We start from the raw sequence: 16,500 nt of genomic DNA on the forward strand, positions 1-16,500 counted from the left end.
ATCTTAAATTTAATTGAAGACGATTTAATGCCCAACAATTAAGAGTATTATTTTGGCAATGGGGACGATAGTATTCCTCAAAAGCTCGTGTTTCCTTCAATAAATAATTGGTGATTGAAAATCACAACAGAAGCTTATGCTGATTGGTGCATTGTGACCTCTTTACACAGAAAAACTAGAGATAAAACAGAGTGGCACAATGTACCAAAATGGTCGGTCTCAACGTCGTGAGCCTCGAAGAGATTTTTCATTTTTAAATGACTATTTTTAGGAAGTAAGATCAATATAAATCATTTTTTTGTTCTTTCTACAAAGGTAAAAGGTTACGATGAGAAGTTTAAATGAGAGGATTTGTTTCGAAAACTTAGGTGCAAGTTATTGGGCAGAAATAGTAGTGTAAGAGTTTAACAGAAAACAATATAAGAGGTTTCGAACTATGGCGGAGGTAGGTAGTAGAGAGGGGGTCATTTAACCCCTGTGCATTTCTAAAAAAATTATATTTACATGTATTTTTTATTAGAAAAATAGATAAAATGTTGAAAATTAGCTTAATGACTCTTATAAAATTTGTTCAAATTTTATTGAAAATTATAATTGATCCTTATAAATTTTTTGACTAGCTCCGCTACTGTTTCGAACCATGATCTTTCCACTAAGAATTCCACCATGAGTTGGTTTATGTGATACCATAGACGGTAATAAAAGAAACAAAAATTTCATAATTATTATCTTCAATAGTTTGTTCAGGTCAGATATTTTTTCAAAATTTAAATACAACACACAAAGAGGTCTGCATTCATATGATAGTACTTTGAGATCAATCAAATAAACGGGAAATTACGATTTTATTTATAGATGTGATTGATACTAAGCATATACATATGAGTATGACTAATTGATTAAAATTCCTGTATATTCAAATTATTATTTTGTTATAATGATAGTAAATGACAATGAAGGGGAAGCTATAGCTGACGTGGAAGTTTGGTGCTAATAGAGATGGATTTGGTATGATTGAGAAGACAAGTGGACACAAGTGAGTCAAAAAAGTGAAGAGACGTTAATTTTATTTATTTTTTCTTGACTTTGTGATTCGTTCGTTTTCTGGACACAACAACGAAAAGGTTTTTTTTACAGTAAACCAAACACAAATTTGGTCCCAACTCCAAATATCAATCAATTTCACAAATTGAAAAGTGGGCCATCTTCTCTTTTACTAGTGGGCTTCAATATCTGGTCCACACACTTCATTATTTTTGTTTGTCGGGGAACTTCTATTTCATAATTCGCTTTCATTATTATTTTGACGATGTTTGTTAATTAACGATAATATAATATACAATGATTCGAATCAATCAGGACATTTGAAACAGAGATTTTTTACGTTAAGAAGACCGTATTGTAATATATCAGCATATACCTTTTTACTTCAGAATCTGAAGCTAACTCTAGTTATTGTAAGTCCATGAATGATATATAAAAAAAAAGATCCACAAACCAATAATAAAACAAGAATTTATTTTAAATTTAGATTCAGTGATAACCATTTTTCCTTTATTGGTTCTATGACGGTGTAGATCCTGAGTTGAAAGTATGTGGTAAATACGAAATATTTTTGATTTGTTTGGGGTTTAATTAATAACAATAATTTATTTTCCGATACAAAACTTGGCAAAAACGGAGGACAAGACCTCTTCAGAGACATCTTGGCCACTGATCTGAGCAAGAGCCAACGCAGCTTCTCTCAGCTCAATCGTCCAGAAATCAATCGGAATCTCATCTTTGATCGCTTCTCTCAGCCTCACGAGCGCCTGTTTCGTCCGCACGAGCTGCTCGCATTGTCTCTGATACAACACCAAAAATGGGGGATTAAATGCAACATTCAAAAGTTAATGGACAGAAACAGAATTAATGGTAGAAAATTGAGACATACATGATTCACGGTCCATTGATGTCCTCCAGTGGGGACACGATCAAGACCAAGAATCTCCAATATTGCTTCTTCAAGCTCTTCAATTCCTTGACCAGTAACAGCAGATGTAAACACAGATTTATGGAAAACTTTTGCTCTCTTCCTCTTCTCATCTTCTAATTGATCAAAACAATCAGGAAGAGCACAGTCGATTTTGTTCATCACCAGAATCATAGGCTGTTTCAATTACCAAAATCAGAATACAAATTACCTTGTCCGAAGAAGAAGAAGGAGAAGAAGAAGAAGTGAATATCAAATAAATTACCTTGTCTGATTGGATCTTACGTAGAAGCTCAGTGTCTTCTTTAGTCCAGCCCTCGAGAGCACTCACTGCCATGATTATGACATCAGCAACCTTAGCAGCTGTTTCTGATCTCTCAACTCCTGCACGTTTTATCAAACTCTCTCTCAAGTTAAGAGCTTTGGCAATTTTTGGACACGAAATTCCGATTTTAAATCGTTGAATAATATTAAACTAACCGATTTTCTCGACAATGTCACAGGTTTCTCTGATACCAGCAGTGTCGAGAAGTGTGACAGGCACGCCACGGAGTGTAACATTAGCTTCCACTACGTCTCGAGTAGTTCCCGCAACTTCTGTAACAATGGCTCTCTCACTCTGCACGCTAAAATTAAATCACCAGCGGATATTTGAATAATTAGTGTAGTTTATATAGAAGAAAACAAAAGGAGAAGAGAATAAGGATCATTCTGTTCCATACTTTGCTCCAGGCATTTAAAAGACTTGATTTCCCAACGTTCGGACGCCCAACAATAGCTATCTGTAACGTTTTAGTAAATGAAAAATGAAATACAATACACTTAGAAAAGCTTCAAGCATGAACAAGAAGAAGGATATTTGTTCTTAAAATTATACCTGCAACCCGCTCTGAAGAAGTTTGTCATAGTTCGCTGTATCTAATGCACTTTCAACGTCTTCAGACATGCTGTTTATTTTGCTAATAACCAAGTCTATATCCAATGGCGGCATCTCGTCCTCGAAATCTAAACGAGCTTCGATTTCAGTGAGGATCTCAATGCATTGCGCTCTTAATGATTTGACCAAAGATGAAAACCCTCCCTGAAGAAAAAAGAGTAGAGAAGAGCACTTGTAGTTGCTTAACAATGATCATGTATAATCAATACCCAATAGGCTAATATTTAGATCATAATGAGGGTAAAATATATACCTGAATCCCTTCTAAAGCAGCATCAGCAGCAGCAGAAGACTTGGCCGAGATGAGTTTCTCAACATTTTCAGCTTGCGTAAGGTCTAAACGCCCATTTAGAAAGGCACGAAGTGTAAACTCTCCTGAAATAATTAACCAAAGAAACCAATAAACAAATCTGTAATCCAAGGATGGATACAAAAAGGTAATGAAGGAATTTGAGTCACGGACCTGGTTCTGCTAATCTTGCTCCAGCTTCAACACATGTCCTCAAAACGCGGCGCAGACAAACTTCGCTCCCGTGACATTGGAGCTCAACTACATCTTCTCGAGTATATGACCGAGGAGCCAACATGGGAACGGCTAAAACCTAACAAGCAGTCACAGTTGAAAATCCATCTCTAACCAAACGTGCACGTTACAGTAGAAACGTCAAATAAAATTCTGATCTTTTTCCCCAGTTTAAATTGTGATCTAAGCAAAAGCCAGTAATTTGATTGCGAAGAAATGAAAACAAGAAAAAGTGTGAACTTGAATTGAAATTTGATAACTTTTTTCTACCTCGTCAACAACATTGCCTTTTGAATCAACGACAACTCCATATTCCACGAAATGACTCGTGGGCCGCCATGAATATGAATCTGCAGAACAATCGCTCGTCTTCTTCATCCTTTTCTTAGCAGAACGAAAGACTCGTCGTGCAACTTCCACAGCCTTAGGCCCAGACAACCGCACGATTCCCACCGCACCAGGTGGGCCACCGATCGGCGTCACTATCGCCACTATCGTGCTTGAGCTCTGAAACCGATCGACGTTATCGAATGCATCATCTACCTTGCTTAGAAGACCCATCACACGCTCGTCTCCTTTGAAAACGATAGGATTCTTCTCTGCAACAATCAGAAAGAAACAATCACATTAGCAATAGAGTAAATGAGAAACCTTCGGAATCATTTCTTTGGCTCTTGACCTGATGACGCAGCTCGTGGTTTAAGAAGAGGGGTTTTAGCAGAGGAAGAGAATAAGAGAACGAAGAGATTCTTAGAGGCGGGTATCGAGTTTCTACTGCCTCGGGTGAAGATAGGCGTGGATTTTCGGAGAAGATGAACACCGACGGAGCGGAAGGAGAGGAGAAGCTCCATTGACGGCGGAAAACGCACCGAACACAAACGTTTACGGATAACGCCGGAGCCGGTAAACAGAGAGAGATAAAACCCAAACGCAGCGTTTTTGGTTCTTCACAAAGAAATGGGTTTCGTGGATTTGGGCTTGCTTCTGATAAAGCCCAATAGTTAAATAATCTTATATATAAAAGACTTGTAAAAATGCATTGGATTTTTCTAAGCTCATATCCAATTCGTCGAAAAAAAAAAAAACCCATATCCAACTCCCCAATTAGTATGATATTGTCCGCTTTGGGCCCAACTGGCAAAGTCGGTACGGATTTGTTTTTGGGCTCCTTCCCAAAAGGCTTCATACTAATTAGAGTTGGACATTATTTATATACTAGACCATATTGGTCTAAACTTCTGATGTGGGACTTTTTGATTGATTCCCAACAATCTCCCCCTCAAGCCAAAGACCCTATAACTCTTGATCTTCAACCTACAGCGATATTTAGTATCATCTTGTACTTCTTAATCGCAAGGTCACTTTTGAAGGTTTCTCTCCCACACCGAACATTCACTTTTTCTTAACCTGCCTCTGGATACCATTTATTGGGTTTTTCTAAGCCCATGTCCAACTCTCTAATTAGTATGATATTGTCTGTTTTGGGCCCAATTGGCAAAGCCCGCACGGATTTGTTTTTGGGCTCCTTCCCAAAAGGCCTCATACTAATTAGAATTGAACATTATTTATATACTAGACCATATTGGTCTAAACTTCCGATGTGGGATTTTTGGATTGATTCCTAACACATCATTTTCACGGTATTTGTGCATTTCGCTTAGTAGAAAAATAAGGAATCTTATCATTTACAGTGTTAAGGCTTTTTAACAACTCTTAAATGAACTTGGCTTTGTTTCTAGTTCAGGTACATATCAATGCCTTGGTCCAAGATAAAATAATTAGCCAACCAACCCGATTGACTTATTGGATAAAAAATGAAATTAAAAATATGATTGATTAGTGCTAAGGTTATGGTCTATATGATCATCTTCATCTTTTTTTTTTGTCAGCATATGGATAAGATCAATTTATACTACAAATATTCATCAATACATTTTAAATTCCAACTTGTCACATTATTGAGTTCCGTTTGTTTTAATAAACTTATTCCAGATGTATAAAATCTCCAGTCCACACGTTGGAAATCCTTGATCACATAATTGTTAACAAATTTTGGGTTTATTTAAAATTGATTTGATGATATTAAGAGTTTCGATTTGAAATGGTATTGATTGCAAGCAAATTCAGTATATTTACGTATCACATAAATAGACACAACAAGGTTAGCCAAAAAATAAGAACAACAAGATGCTAAGGTGGGACCCAGAGGTCAACTTTACACTTGACTTCTTGTAAAACATAAAGAAAAAGGAACCAAAAGATGCACAATTGAAAGCTAAAGCCACTCTCTGAGCTCCACTGTACAACACAAACACAGAGCATCTTATTTTTCTTCGTCAGTATCTTCATCTTCTTTCTTGTAAATTTTATCAGACCTCGTCGGAGAGTTTTGGACAGCAAGATTCGACGGCATCAGCCACCGTGAGAAAGATGTTGTCGTGTCCTAACATGTCAGCAAAATGCGATAAGTGTAGCTTGCCTATCACCAACGGTCCAGGATTCGCCAGAATTAGCTGTTTATATACAAGAAAGAAAAAAAAAAGAGTCAATTTCATAACTCTATAAAAAGGTAACATCTTCAACTAAATTCACTTCGATTTGCTAATTACTTATATATGAATTAGTGTCTATATATAATATGTACCTGAATGTCTCTTTTCTGGAGAGACTTGTATAAGTCTTCTAAGGCGTGGATACCGCTTGTATCGATGTCAGTAACAGCTGAAGACAATCGTACTCGTTAATCTTTGTTTATAAGGCAAAACAATTAGTGATAATAATTAAGAAGGGATTAGGAGTAACGTTTAACTTACGTGACATTTCGATGATGAGAAACTGAATCCTTGGCAGGCTTGCTGCTTTCACCTTCTCTTCCTCTTCTAGTAACCATCTCTGGATCCTGCAAATTTTAAGAGACTCCGAATTATATAACCTTGTAAACCACGTAGTAGTTCTTGGTTAGGGTTAAAGTGTTGTATATAGGGTTTACCTTTCTCTGACGTAATTTGAGTTGGAGAAGTAAATCGCAGAGTCAACACGAATCATAAGAACCCCTGGAACCATAGTGGCTTCAGGATACTGTTGGATGTTCCGGTAAACCGAAGTTCTCGGAATATTTCCAAGAATGGCGGTTCTAGGTCTTGTTACTTGCAAGAGAATCTTAGCAAACGATATAGAGACCTGTCCACACACACACAAAAAAAAAAAATCAATAATTAAGATTAAAAGGGAAGTAGAATCATCACGATTAACTGTAGATATGGTTTAGTTTTATTGAGACGTACGGCGATGAGAAGTCCAATCTCAACGGAGACAAAGATGACGCCAAAGAAAGCTCCCATACAAGCAACAAAATCGAGCTTATCGACTTTGAAGATCAAAACCGCAGCTTGGATATCGACCAAAGGAATCACAGCGTTGATGATGATAGCTGCGAGGATCGCGTTTGGAGTGTACTTAAAGAGAGGAGTGAGGAATAGCAATGTCAAGAGAACGACGATTGACATTATGATGTTTGAAACCGCCGTATGACAACCAGCCATGAAATTGACTGCCGATCTTGAGAACGATCCTGTGGCTACATAGCAAGAAGACATCGATCCAACAACGTTCATTACACCTAATGCTACCATCTCTTTGTTACCGTCGATTTGGTAGTCTTTCATTGCAGCAAAGGTTCTTCCAATTGCTACAGCTTCCTGTGAAAAAAGATTGGAATATTAGGGTTTTGATGAGGAAGTTTTAATTAGTCGTTGGTTTGGAACTCACTGTTAAGGCAACCATGCCGGAAACTACACCGATTTTAATTCCTTTAGCAAGGTAATCACCGGAGAAGTATATTTGACCAAAAGAGGAAGGGTTGATGCCTTTGTCAAGATGTTTCACCTTCAATCATCAAAAAGGGAAAGAGATTATAACACAACTTCGAATTACTTGGGACGCAAGTAACTGCTTAGAATAGGTTGATTGAGTTCTTACGATTTGAACTCCTTGTTTGTCCGCTCGGGTTATGTATACGAAGAAGGTGGAAATGATAACGGATATCAGTGGCGCAACTGCTGGAACCCAAAACAGTTTCTTGTTCTTTTTCCCCTGTTCCATCAGAATATTTCAGATTGAGATCAAAGCAAGAAGAATAGGCTGCTTGAAATTTCAATAACAGAGTTAATTACTTACGATAAATTTAGAGGTTAAAAGGAAGGTCAAGAAGGATGCACCAATGACTATCGTCTGCCAATTCCACTGAATAGCCAAATTGATATGGTTTAGCCAACAATGGAGTAAGCAAGAAACAAAGTGTTTGGATCATAGAAAGCAAAAAGGAAGGATTCTTACGCCGTGATTAGCTGAGCTGAAGACGGAATCTAGAACAGCGATGATATCAGTTTTCTTGGTGAATTTCTTGATCCCTAGGAACCCTTTGAGCTGCTGAAGAGCGATTGTAATGGCTGCACCACCCATGAATCCAACCACAGCCGCGTGGGAAAGGAAATCAATCAAGAACCCTAATCTGAGATCGATTCAATAAAACTGTGAGAACCTTGACGATCATCAAACAAGATGATATTTTCGATGAAGAAAAGATCAATTACCTGAAGAAACCGAGGGCTGCTTCGGTGACGCCGGCAAAAAACGTGGCGGTGAAGGCAAGACGGAGATATTCATCAGGATTTGTGTTTGGGTCGACCTCAGCTCGAAGCAAAGTACCTAGCAACAGAGATACCACAGCAACGGGTCCAATTGCTATATCCCTTGAACTCCCCATACAAGCATACACCAATGGAGGAACAAAACTCGAATCTGTAAAAGCATTTTCAACCATATTTATATATTATGAATTATCCCATGCTTTCCAAACTAGGGCAAATGTGATTAATCAGAGATAAGTCAAAACCAAACTTACATAAACCGTATTTAGGGTCCAGATTCGCGAGTTTAGCGTATCCAATATCCTGGAATCATCATAGAATATGCGTAAGAAACAAGGAGGGATATATATCTTGTGACACAAGTAACAGATTAATTGAGATTAGGTTTTTTCACCTGAGGAATACATAGACTGGCAATTGTTAAACCGGCAATGAGATCGCCACGAAACTTCTTGAAATTATAGGTACGTCCCCAATCGAAAACTGGGAAGACGGATTGGAGACCGAGCATGAACTGCTTGGACTTAGGCTGGTCCTTAAAATGTCGAAGAGGATCATCGTGGAAAAACGTTTCTTTGAAAGTGTACATAAAATCATGGAACATGTTTGGCTTCGGTGGGACCCCTACTTTATGCCGATGGGGCGACGAATTGGTCGGAGTATCTCCACCGTCCGTCGCCGGACTTACATCTCCGTCCACGGGATGAGCTCTCGCCGACATAGCTATGTATCTGCAAACATAACAAGAGACTAGTTAGGTTAAGTTGGTTTACAATTTTTAAAGTTCGGTTTGGAAATTTGTGAACCGAGGAATAAGGATCGAACCACGAGAAAGATAGACAGCTGGAAAAGTGAATAAAGTGGATATTTTGTTTTGTGTGATTTTGGATCAACATTGATGACGCTTATTTATAATGAAATGTTTAGGATTATTTAATTACGAGTAGAGTGTCATCCTATAAATTGATGAACCTGGTTCGCTAAGAGACCAAGTACATTACGAAAAGTCTAAATGGATTTCATAATATTTATTTGTGTCAATTGACATAAAATTTAAACAAATTAAGTCAATGGTTTTGTGCGCAAAAACTGCAAACAATCTTGCCAGCAGGAGAGAACGTTGACCAGAATGGAAAAGAGTATCACAGTATTGAAAAAAAGAGACTCTGTAGTTAATTAATAGGAGCATTTGCTTTCCGGATTTTCTCATCGTTTGCTTGAACAGAAATTTTAGGAACAAGACCTAAAAAACATAGAAAACGAACCTAACTGAACTCTGGACATAAATTTAGAAAGAAGACCTAAAAAAGAGAAAAAAAACCTAACTCGTATGTTAATTTTTGGCGGTTCTAACGGAGAGACACTTATGGGTTCTTTATCTATTTTTTAATATTAAATTGGGTTTAAAATTTTTGATTATAAACTCTTAATCTAGTAGCGTCCAATGGAGTTTTTTTTAAAAACGTTTCTATCATCTGGAAATTTACCGACTCTTCTCCTCCACATCCGATTCTTCTCCGTCCACCATTCCCGCTCATCGGAGACTCGAAATCAGTTCTTGCTGGTGGCGCGTCAGGTCGTCGACGGAGGCCTCGGTAAGTTTGAAGACGAGGGAAGGTTTGAAATCGCTGACCCAGAGAATGAGTTTAGCGTAGGAGCTGAACCACGGTGGGCAGAAGAAAGTGAACACGTCGTCCGCAACGGAAACGAGGGCGGATTTTTCTTGGTAGTATTAAAGACAGTGAGAAAGGAATTGGGTCACCAGAGATTGTTGTTCTTTCATAGTGATATGTTAGTTTTGTCCAATGAAGAAGTGCATGTAAGCTCTTCGAAGAAATGTCGAAACAAAACAGAAAATGGGGTTTTGGCCCAAAAAATTTTAGTCTTTCATCGAGTAACACGTGGCAAAATATACCGTTTCTTATCGTCGCCAGATAAGAAACGTTTTCACAAAATTTTTCACTTTTTCGTTAACTTTAATATTAAAATAACATTAGAGATTTACCTAAATACCCCGAGAATGATGGTCTAATGTGGACTCAACATCTCGTCCAAACTCAAACTGTGTAGCTTTATATCAATTTTGTAATTATCTTGTTTATTAGCTAGAATTCGAGAGAAAGCATATAAATCAGATAGCTACTTGAGAATCATTTAAGTTATTATCTGGACAAAAACTTGCGTGCAATGTGATGGGAAGTGGCTGGATTATATTGCAAAAATATTGGCTGCTCTTCTAATTTTTCCACCAAGAAAATTCAAAGTAAGTGGCGTTTACAGTTCATATGAAACTATTTTAACCATCAAGCTAACTTCTATCAGAAAGTCTGAAAAGTTTTGTTTTTAAATCAACCTTTGTGTTTCTCTTTCTTCTCAAATTAATTATATTCTGTTAACCAAAAAAAAAAGATTTTGGCAGTAGTTAGACTGGAACCAGAAAAATACTGCATGTTTATGAATTTGGGATCCATGCAACAACAATTACGCATGGTTGAAAGTTGAAACTGTGAGTTAATTGATTTAAAAAAAACATTCTACTTACAGTCCAGCCCCATACGGTAAACACTTTCCTAGTGCTACATTATTGTATATAGTCAATTATAATATTATGTCATTGTCCTGATATCACACACAAAAAAAAAACTATTGAAAAAGGAATTGATCAACCTATAATTAGACTTTAACAATAAAAAGGGTACATGATTAAACATATACGCACGTGTATTCTATGAATGAGCAATTTTAAATAAATAAATAAAAGATAAATAATTAGTGGGTAAAGTAACTAGATGCATAACCATTGATAGTTGGAAGGTGAAACCACTTACCTGGAAAAGAAGAAGAAGAAATTCGATCTCGTCTTTTTAACCTTTTCCTCCAAAGATCTTTCACGTGATTTGATTATTTCTTTATGAAAATATAAAGAAAGATTTAAGAATTAAATGAAAGTACACGATAGACACAGTTACAACCTCCCCTTTTGAAGATTTGGAACGCCAGATCGTTCACTATTCTTTTCCATTTTTTTTTTAAAAAACAGTAAAACCAGCAAACCCGAATCTTGTCCAGGTTCACTGAATTTCTCTCAAAATATCAAAAAGAACTAAAAAAACCCAAGTCTACAGAAATAGGTAAATTTTCCCCAGAAAAGAGAATGTTTGAATAGGAAACTATAAGGAATTAGCAGAAGAAGAGAAACTTATTTCGCAAAAATGAAGAGAAAAAATTGATCTGTGGTTTTGAATAATCTCGTTTAATAAGTAAAAATAAACTGAGATAAAGTCGTGATTATCGTTTTAATTGAAATAAACTTTCAATATAAGAGATAAAAAGTCGTGATTTTGAAATAATTTTTCCAGGGAAATAAAAAATATAAGGTGATAATGACAGAAGTTACGGAAACTAGAAAGAACCCCGAAGCGGTTAGATCGAAGTTGTATTTAACGAAAATGCCACTGGCTCCAAATCGAGAAAAAACGAAAAGGTCAAAAGAAAGGAGCGTTTTTTGGGGGAAGGAGCTGACTTTTTAAAGAAAATAGCGGGCCCCGCGCAAGTAAACTTGAACGTGGACTGTTATATGGCTAGGTTCTTCCTCGGTGCATTTAGCCATTGACTTCGTGTTCATGACGCGCGCTTGTGCTTTGCTGGCTACATGCTATTGGTTCTTCGTGTTGGTTCATGGTCAGCCACATACTAATAATATACTACACTCCTGTAGTAGTTTTTTTTTCCTTAACAAAGTTTTTATTGTTTTTAGTTTGAATTTTACAAGAGTGTTCGCTTTTTTCTTCTTTAAAAAAAAAAAAAAATTTCAGCTTGATTTGTATTTGTTACCAATCTACCACACCCACACACAAATATGGTAGGTAACCATTTTTGCTTGTCTATAATAATTTCCCGAGCTTAGGCCTGAGTCTATTACAATTTCTCAAGCATATACCTGATGGATCAAATTGAGAAATCGATGTAAAAAAGGCCTTGGGATGTAAAACCTACTACTTTGGTGTCATGTCTGCTAATAATCTAATCGTTGATTTGCCGACCAGGAAAAATTTGATACTTTGTTGCCTCGTAACATTTTAAGAAACCGAACGTTTCACGTGATTCGGGAGGCATATGATGATAACTACAAGTTTTTTTTAGATAAGTAATAATCTACAGATAAGCAATATTTAAATTTCCAGGTGCCGCCCAAAAATATATTAGTAACCAACTGTCCAGACAAATATTTCTATTCATGAATTAATATCATATATATGTGTGTGTTTGTATGTGTAATCAGTTACGATTATGTTTGACAAAAATATAATATTATGCATTGGTTGGTTAGAACTTTTAATTTTTAAACAAAACATTATTGAGTAGTTTATACGATTAGTATAAGGACTTAAACGAACGTGTTTGTTAGATGATATCGATACCAAATATATAGACTTTATGAATGTAAATTATCAAAATATATTCTAAATTATTTTTAACGAGTTTTTTTTTTAAATAAATAACGATATAACTTATGGACTAAAATGTGTTATGCATCAGGGTAGCTTTAATTAAAAATTTAAAGAATTACAGAGTTATATATGTAGACGAATATGGAAACAATATTAAACACCGTTTTGGAACTTAAATCATTGTTTATATACTAATTCTACTTTTCATGGTCTCAATTATTATGTCTAACAACCTAAAATCTTGAACTATTATTTGAATTCAGGAAGTTAAACATGTATTAAGTTCAAATTTTATATGTTTTTAAAACGCTCTAAACACTATCTTTCGTTGGTTAGGGACTTATTCATTTATGTTCACGTTTTTTATGCATTAAATAATATAAAATCCTAAACTAGGTAACTAATAAAGTTTGAATAATGAATAAAAAATAATCAGTAATTTTCTAACAATCATAAACTAGTCATTCATAAAAAAATTTGAAACCTTAGAATGACTACTCACATATTATCAAAGTTGACAAGTAAATATGTATGAGAAAAAACACACTAAACTGCAACAAATTAATAGAAATGAGTTTAGAAATCTTCTCCGAAACACAGTACAAATAGAGTTTCACCTCCCCAGAGATATAACGGGACCAAGTATGTAGAAAAAATAAAAGATAACCTTAACAAATAGTTTAAATAATATATAAACAAGATTTACGATCAGATTTAAGTCAAATCGGAAAGATTTCAAGATAAATCAGTAAAGTTCGATACGAATTACTAGTTTAATCCTTTAAAGAAATATTAAGCTTGAAACAAATCGATGGAAAATTCTCTAAACCAACGTTTTGCGCCGTTATACAGTAGAAAGTACTATATTTACAGACGACTGCATCTAAACCAATCTAACCTTTTTAATCACACGTTGTTAGTATATTATTAATAAATCTTTAAATATGTATATATTATATATTATATTCTTTTTTCTTAGCATTATTTTCAGAAAAGTTCGTAAGGCACAGTTGATGGTCTCCCTTAAGCGTAGGACGCGGCCACACGTATTATATGCCTTTTAGATAAAGGCGTCATATATAATGGAATATATATCTCGGTGGATAAACTTGTTCGGTTCAGAACAGTTCTTAATAGTTTTTTTTTTTTATTCACCTCCCGAAGGAGATAACATTTGGAACTACAATGTCAAAATAGCACAAGGTGAAAATAACCGACAATACAGACAATACAAATAAACAGAGGTGAAGCAAGTTCTTAATAGTTTGTATAAACTTTTAATCTAATATTCTAGCTGTAAACATTGCTAAATCGATCCAGAGGGATTAGACGCATTCCCAGTTGTTATTAGCTCGGAAGATACTCAGCCGAACCATTTCAACCCTTAGTTCACTATTTGAAAAAAAAAAATACAACAGAGCTCATGAAGTTTACAACGTTTACAGACAAAATTTAAATGTGGTAATTGGTTGGAGATATCTTCTCAATGTTCATTTTTGAATTAGAGCCGAAATTTTGTTGTAATTTTTTTAATTCTTGACCCTTTTTTTGTAAAGTGTGTTCTTTGTCATTTTTGTAAAACTTGTTATTGGCCTTCTCAATGAAATTGAAAAAAAAAAATGAAATATGCATTTTAACGAAAATTTTGAATACACATCATATAGGTGACAAATTGAACAACTACAACACCCAAAATAAAAATAAAAATTCATGTTAAGTCAAATGCTTAGAATCTAGCAAATTTAATTATTTTGGCTGCACCCATGCATATAAAAATATCAGTGGCTTCATCCTCTACGTACGGTACCACTACAAGATTTGCATAACAATTGCAAAGTCCATTATTATACAACTCTGTTCTACTTTTGTTTTTTATGAAAAACCCAATGCATCCGTCGCAAAAAAATGATGCCGTCGTTTTAAAAAAACCATATTTCTCATGAGAAATATTGATTGGCAATTTACACAGAGGATTTGACATTAAACATATGATCATATGTTGACATTATTGATTGGCAAACTTTCACAGAAAAAGAAATGGCATTGGTTTTTTTTTAAAGAAGAAATGGCATTGTTGAGATCGTTTGGACAAAGAATTCTACGTACGAGTCTATGACTATGACCTTACAATACCAAGTTTGGAGGATTCTGGTGGATGATAAAGAGTGGACAAGTGAATAAGAGTGGTTCTTTTTTTTTTGTTGGTCAAGAATAATAGTGGTTCATAGTGAAAAGATGTAGAAACAATTAAACATATACGAGCCATGCTTGGATCATAGCCGTATGATGAATATATTCCATTGGTTCTGATTATGGTAACCAAAATGACGAGATAATGTGGATCGAACAAGCCCAAAGACCACATCTCCTCCGTTCAATTTTATATTCTTCCATATAAAGATTAGGAAAAAGAAACGAACAATATATATAAATATTCAAATTAAAAATTTCATTGGCATTTCTTTTTCATCTTCTTTTTTCAAAGGAAACCTTGGTGTAATGCCTTCTTTCTCCATCAAACCAATAAACCATTTTTGTTTTATTCGTTTCTCCACTTAAAATATTCGTTTTGGATCAGAATTCCTATATATGTTAACTATCAAATGAGTATGTTCCAAGTTAGCAAAAAAAAAAAAAAAATTATTGAATGCGTTCTAATGTAAAACTTTTGGATATTGATTGTTTGTTATCTTCTGGAAATTCCTAAAAGTATATACTGATTTTTTTTTGCCAGAAAATTAAATTTCAAAAATAGATGCAATTATCTGATGTCCACCACTATTGGCATGCTACAATTATGATAATTCATGTGGTCTCACATATCATTTCCAATAATTAATAAATAAAATAGTTCCTGATTTTATAAACTTTGGTTATGTATTAGGTCTTTTTTTAAGCACTAATAATACTGCTCATTTTTAGTTTTCATTTCACATTAGCCTAATGGTATCAGTAACACACTTTTACCCCTCACATATCTGAACCAGAGGTTGTAGATGATTTTATGAAGGGTTAGCCGGTAGGCTATCAACTTCAGTTATTAAATCTAATGGCATATAATCTTGAATGGTTTTATTATTATTATTATTATTCAGTCATCAATGTGTTTGCCATAACAAAAATGGGCACAGCAAGATAGTACTTATCTTTCATAGACCTAATATATTTGATATTATTTACGACCGTGATATATTCTGACAAAGTTATCATTTATTAGCAACATGCCCTCTTGTTGGCATCTCCATTTTTTTATATGTTACACATGAAATACAGTCGGATAACAACATTTGAATTAAACTCACATGCCATACGTATTATACATATTCGCTAAATAAAAAACTATTCACCAATAATTAAGTATTCTTAAAATTCACAAGACGATTAAATTTCTCCGTCATGAGAAACGTCCGTGACTAAATATATATGACTAAGCCATTGAGGTGGGGCGAACCAAAGCTCGACGAGGACAAGGACTCTTTCTTCGGTTGCTTCTCATAATATATGAGCACGGTCAAGACGACATTGCAAAAGACAAAAGTAATTTGTTTTCTGGAAGATTTTCCAACACTCTAAAAAAAAAAAGATAACGTTACTAGTCGAAGAGCCAAAAAAAATTGTGGGAGGTGAAATCTGGTCAAATGAAGATTTAAATCTTAATCTAATTTTGGTGAGTTTAGAAGTGGTTTAAAGATGAGAGGTAAGATCTCTATAATGGTTCTAGAACTCTGAGTGGTAAGAAATGTGTTATCTGATTATCTCCGACAAATTAAGGGGTCAGATCATCTGATTTAGCGTGAGATTGTTAGATGTACGCGTGGATCGTCCGTTCTTCATCCATTCTTTCACCGAAAAAATGAAAGAAATATTTATAGATAAATACTTGACCCGGATCCATAATCTGGAATTTTGTAAAGACACTTATAATTCGGTGCCATCTTGGTCAGAAAAGTGTCATTTGCCGTTTGCGT

The 16,500-nt window shown here is 35.0% G+C and overlaps 2 protein-coding genes across 4 annotated transcripts; both read right to left on the reverse strand.

The window, feature by feature from the left end:
* Positions 1-1,585: 1,585 nt before the first annotated feature.
* Positions 1,586-4,313, reverse strand: LOC18008956 (tRNA modification GTPase MnmE). The gene is made up of 10 exons (XM_006389971.2): positions 4,112-4,313; positions 3,703-4,031; positions 3,373-3,511; positions 3,163-3,284; positions 2,850-3,053; positions 2,695-2,754; positions 2,453-2,591; positions 2,238-2,356; positions 1,934-2,149; positions 1,586-1,844 (listed from the first exon to the last, which is right to left on the reverse strand). The coding sequence occupies exons 1-10, from the start codon at positions 4,281-4,283 to the stop codon at positions 1,650-1,652; spliced, it is 1,695 nt and encodes a 564-aa protein (XP_006390033.1). The 5' UTR covers positions 4,284-4,313; the 3' UTR covers positions 1,586-1,649.
* Positions 4,314-5,539: 1,226 nt separating this feature from the next.
* Positions 5,540-11,325, reverse strand: LOC18008878 (sulfate transporter 1.2). 3 transcript variants are annotated; one of them, XM_024153156.1, is made up of 13 exons: positions 10,910-11,325; positions 8,476-8,812; positions 8,336-8,384; positions 8,025-8,232; positions 7,768-7,942; positions 7,609-7,674; positions 7,411-7,524; positions 7,201-7,317; positions 6,717-7,130; positions 6,422-6,612; positions 6,246-6,331; positions 6,077-6,153; positions 5,540-5,945 (listed from the first exon to the last, which is right to left on the reverse strand). In XM_024153156.1, exons 2-13 carry the CDS (start codon positions 8,800-8,802, stop codon positions 5,802-5,804), a joined length of 1,968 nt encoding a protein of 655 aa, XP_024008924.1. In that variant the 5' UTR covers positions 8,803-8,812; positions 10,910-11,325; the 3' UTR covers positions 5,540-5,801. The 3 variants fall into 3 exon arrangements, with proteins under 3 accessions (XP_024008924.1, XP_024008919.1, XP_006390035.1); XM_024153151.1 differs by lacking the exon at positions 10,910-11,325 and adding an exon at positions 9,569-9,691; XM_006389973.2 differs by lacking the exon at positions 10,910-11,325 and adding an exon at positions 8,907-8,962.
* Positions 11,326-16,500: the final 5,175 nt, after the last annotated feature.

Source organism: Eutrema salsugineum, unplaced genomic scaffold (genome assembly GCF_000478725.1).
Source record: "Eutrema salsugineum unplaced genomic scaffold, Eutsalg1_0 scaffold_9, whole genome shotgun sequence".
Taxonomy (NCBI): Eukaryota; Viridiplantae; Streptophyta; class Magnoliopsida; order Brassicales; family Brassicaceae; genus Eutrema; species Eutrema salsugineum.

Coding starts and splice junctions, on each gene's coding strand:
- LOC18008956 (XM_006389971.2), bottom strand. CDS start 4,283: ATGGAGCTTCTCCTCTCCTTCCGCTCCGTCGGTGTTCATCTTCTCCGA. Junction 2,755..2,849: donor TTCTTCAGAGCGGGTTGCAG/GTATAATTTTAA, acceptor AAAACGTTACAG/ATAGCTATTGTTGGGCGTCC. Junction 2,357..2,452: donor TGACATTGTCGAGAAAATCG/GTTAGTTTAATA, acceptor TAAAACGTGCAG/GAGTTGAGAGATCAGAAACA.
- LOC18008878 (XM_024153151.1), bottom strand. CDS start 9,609: ATGGTGGACGGAGAAGAATCGGATGTGGAGGAGAAGAGTCG. Junction 7,675..7,767: donor TCAGCTCAGCTAATCACGGC/GTAAGAATCCTT, acceptor TTGGCTATTCAG/TGGAATTGGCAGACGATAGT. Junction 6,154..6,245: donor TCTCATCATCGAAATGTCAC/GTAAGTTAAACG, acceptor GATTGTCTTCAG/CTGTTACTGACATCGATACA.